The 4,426-nt window shown below is 50.7% G+C and overlaps 1 protein-coding gene across 1 annotated transcript in view; it reads left to right on the top strand.

The window, feature by feature from the left end:
- The first annotated feature begins 2,085 nt into the window (after window positions 1-2,085).
- Window positions 2,086-4,426, top strand: part of LOC102865745 (chromosome unknown open reading frame, human C19orf44) — a 17,539-nt gene continuing 15,198 nt past the window's right edge. Inside the window, exons 1-2 of the mRNA XM_006898325.1 lie at window positions 2,086-2,835; window positions 3,468-3,786. Coding sequence (XP_006898387.1) covers window positions 2,086-2,835; window positions 3,468-3,786 — 1,069 coding nt within the window. The remainder of the gene's footprint in view (window positions 2,836-3,467; window positions 3,787-4,426) is intronic.

Below are 4,426 nucleotides of genomic sequence, written 5' to 3'. Positions count from 1 at the left end.
TTGCATATGAGTAATTGGTGGTCTGTTCCACAATCAGCCCCCGGCCTAGTTTTCACAGCTGATATTGAGCTTCTCCAGCAGTTCCTTCCACAGATGTAGTCGATCTGATTCCTATGCATACCGTCAGGTGAAGTCCATGTGTATAACCTGCGTTTGTGTCTCTTATAAAATGTATTTGCAATGAATAAGTCATAGACATTTTAAAAATATGTTTTGCAAATCAGGCCCTGTGTCTCGGTAGCCTTCTGAGAGAGAAATTGCATGTACACTTCTGTGCGTGGAGTTGCTTGTCCGCGGGATTCTGATGGGATGTTTGGATTGTTGGATTCTAATACTTAAGGGACCACAGCACATACACTCTCACTCATGCTGTGTCTTTTAGTCTTTTCAGATCTTTAAAATATTTTTAAACTTTTGCAGATAACTGTGACAGCTGATGTATGTTTTAGAGCTGATGGGAATTCTGAGGATCTGATGAAAAGTTCTCACCCCTTGCCCTAGGAAACGGCACCATATATGCCTGTACATCACAGACCTTTTGGGGGCAGGATGCTGTGTGTGTCCCTAGGCCCTCTCCAGGGTAGTGCTCATCCCACTTTCAGTGACATAAGGTTTTCTGGGGCTCTTGTTAAATATTCATTGTGTTTCAGTAGCTGTAGTGAGTGAGCCGAGCAAACTTGGGCAGAGGCATACAGCTGGGAGAGGGCTTGGCTCTGGGGTACTATGGAGTGATGGGGGAGGCCAGAGCACAGTACTGGGCAGATGTATAATCCTTGGAATCAGACCTGAACCATCAATTTGACTTTGCTGCTCTGGTTTATTGGTAAGGAGTGGCACTGCCAACCCAAAGGCATGAGGTTCAAATCCACTAGTTGCTCCTCGGGAGAAAGATCGATAGTCTCCTTCCATGTGAATTACCGTTTCAGAAAATTCACTGGAGGGTCAGCTATGAGTCAGTTCTGACCTGACAGCACACAACAAATCCCCAGCCGAGGGCACTTTAGTGGCGTAGTCTTTAGGGAGCTGCAGTGGTAATCCTTAGCAGGTTCAAATCCACCAGTGGCTCTGCAGGAGAGAGATGGACAGTGTCTTCTTGTTTGATTTTCAGCCTCTGAAAATCCACTGGAGGGTCACCTATGAATTGGTTCCAACTTGATTGCAATGAGTTGAGCTGAGTGGAATTGACTCCTCAGACAAGATGCCCTTGTGGTGCAGCGGTTAAGCATTTGGCTGCTGATTGAAAGACCAGCAGATCAAATCCACCCAGCAGCTCTTCAGGTGGAAGGCCTGGCGATGAGCTCCTGTAAGATTACAGCCTTGAAAACCCTGTGAGGCCATCTGAGCATGTTGGTGTGGGGTCTTTGTGAGTCACAGTCAGCTGGACATCACACATCAACAACAGCATTCTCCACCCAGAGGAGGCTAGTTGAGAACCCACCTGGGTGAGCTTCCATCTCATGCTTTCTCCAGGAAGCAGGGAGGATGGTAACCACCGCACAGAAGGAGCTCTGTGAGGCTGAGATGAGAGGAAATACTGCGCTCAGCAGAGAGTCCGCTCACTGCCCAGCCCCCGAGGTGCCACTCCTGTGTTGAATGGGCTTTATTTACTACCTGGCACTGAAGGTGACTAAGTAGTTGTTGTGTTGTCAGCTGCCATTGAACTAGCCCGGACTCATGGCAGCTCCACGCACAATGGAATGGAACGCTGCCTGGGCCCAAGCCTTTTCCGTCATTGACTATGGATTGGACCATGTGCTCCACTGGGCTTTCATGGGCTGGTTCTTGACATTTGATCACCAGGCCTTTCTTCCTCATTCACTGTAGTCTGGAAGCTCTGTGAAAAGTATTATAGCAACATGCAAGGCTTCACAGACGGACAGGTGGCAGCAGTGAGTGTTGCTGGACATCCAGATGTTGTCATCATCATTGTCATGTGTTACTGGGCTTGAAGGGAAGGTGGCCAAGCCAAACGGCAGAGGGGGCTGGGACCTCTACCTGGATGGGTACCTCAGAGAGAGCCGAATGCACTAGGGGAGCAGAGCTGTCCCACGTTAGGTCATCTCTCGTCTCCCTTTCCTCCCTAGAATGGCTTCAGTAAGAAAAGCCGGCCGCTCTCTGCATGACCTGTTTGGTGACTTCAGGGACATCTCCTTAGAAGACTCAAAAATGGAAGCACTCAGAAACTTACAAGCCAGCAGGGGTCTCAGCAAAATAACAGCCAACCAGAGCAGGTTCCTGAAAAGAAACCAAACAGTGGATGACAGATGCCTCTTTCCAAAGCAGAGCTCCGTCCTGAGGGGGGCACTGAGACCCTCCCCAGGCCAGCCCCTGACCACCACCTCCCAGACCCGGGCGAGTGCCGCCCTCCTGAAGCTGGCCCAGATAGAGACCAAGATCAGGAACCGCAAGGCACAGAGGGGCTTGTCCGACATAGAGTCTGACCCCAAGACCCCTGACGCCAGCGATTTGGGCCCCACCGGGAGGATAGCTGAGGTTTCTTCACACGACACAGACAGAACTTGGCAGAAATATACCCACGAAGCCCCCGCTACTGAGGGCCAGGCACAGAGTGGGCAGGGCAGCAGGTTCCTCAAGCAGAAACAGCCCCCCGCTGCACAGGCATCCCTGGAAGCCCGACTGGGGAAAGAACAGGATTTTCCAACACCCACGCCAAAAGAACCTGCTAGAAGGTTTGACTCTCCAGACAGTGATGAAGAGGAAATGAAAGAGTTACTGGGAAGCTTGATGGAGTCTTCTAGAGAGAAAGAAACACCAACAGATCGGGGACTCACTCGCAATAGAGGCAGTGAGAAAAAACAAACAGAGCCCCTCCTGGTGAGTTTTAGTTTTGACTTGTCTCAAAGAAAGGCTTTACTTCTACCTTCGTGTCATAACCAGCAAACAAATCCTTTGCCTTCAAGTCAGCTTGAACTCATGGCAACAAGTCAGAGTGAAATTGCCCCATGAGGTTTCGGGGGCTGATCCTTCAGAATTAGATTATCAGGCCATTTTTTTCTGAGGTGTCTTAGGATGGGCTGGAACCACTAATCTTTCGATTAGGAGGCAAGTGCATTAACCCTTGGCACACAGGGCCTCTGATTTAAAAAATGTGTACCTAACACCATATATCTGAAGGCAAAGTGATACTTGGGATTGTGGATTTGTTTCCAGTCTGGGAAGTAACTGGGATTTGTTTCCAAACCTGACATTTTATCCTCCTGTGCTATCCCTAATCTTCCAGAAATGAAGACAGAGGGGGAAGAGGGTACACAGAGGAGTAACAGCTCAGCCCCTGAGTCCTTGTTGCCCCCACTAGCCCAAGCCCCTGAGTCCCTGTCCCCGCCCCACTAGCCCCAGCCCCTAAGTCTTTGGCCCCCGCACTAGCTCCAGCCCCTGAGTCCCTGTCCCCGCCCCACTGTAGCCTGAGCACTGTCTGTGGCAATATTAATTTTTATTTTTTATTCCAGTCAAAGTCGGGTCAGCTCCCAGCTCGGCCTCGAGCTCTGCCTTTGCCCAGTGAGGACCTTCCCAGCCCCGAGCCATCCCTGAAGCCGCATCCACCCGCCACAAGGCCAACCAGCAGGACCCCCCCTCGCATTCGCTCCAGGACATCCTCCCCACAGACCCCTGGTTCCACTGGCCCAGTGTCTCGCACGTCAGCGCTCTCCTTCCCTGGCAGCTGGTCCGGGTCCGGGCATCTGAAGATGGTCTTATCCTCCCCTGGAAGCAGTGAGGCTGAGCCCTCTGAAGCATCGCTGTCTGAGGCCAATGATGACAGCCTGGACGGTGAGCTGAATTCTTAGCACACAGTCAGGGGCCAGGGGGCGTGGCGGGTCACAGGGTGCTGGGTCACACCCCAGATCTTCTCAGGTCAGAATTTTCTTCTGCCTTTAAAACTCTTCATCCACTAACTCTGACTCCAAAAGAGGAGTTGTACACCCGGTTAGTCCAGACTTTGGTTCAGATCCTTCCAGAAGCTCCTCAGTACACAGGCCTGGTGACCCTATAGACTTGCTGTCCACAAGAAGTCACCGCGGATTGTGCTGTCCACGAGAGGTCACCGTGAGTAAAAGTCACCTCACTGGCAGTGAACTTGGTTGTGGGTGTTATTGGAACCTGGAGAAAAAAAGCCCTTCTCAATTTTTCTTTCCTTACACAGAAATTTTCCTTTTGCTTTAAATTCAGAAAAGGGTATGCAACTCTCTAACTCGTAAGGATTGAACTGTTTCTTTTATTTCAGCTCCTTGTGTCTCCTAAGCCCCAGAGCTCTTAGGGGTCAGGTGTAAAGATACTAATGGAAAGACAGCACCTCTGTGGGAGAAAGGCCTGGCAAACTGCTCCTATAAAGATTGGAGTTTAAGGGGAGCTCTAGTGGCCTAGTGGCAAGAAGCTGCACTGCAATCCCAGAGGCGCACGGTTTGAATCC

This window comes from Elephantulus edwardii, unplaced genomic scaffold, assembly GCF_000299155.1.
Source record: "Elephantulus edwardii isolate Elephantulus edwardi_28Jun2011 unplaced genomic scaffold, EleEdw1.0 scaffold00226, whole genome shotgun sequence".
In the NCBI taxonomy this organism is placed as follows: domain Eukaryota; kingdom Metazoa; phylum Chordata; class Mammalia; order Macroscelidea; family Macroscelididae; genus Elephantulus; species Elephantulus edwardii.
This window is presented reverse-complemented; position numbering and strand designations above follow the sequence as displayed.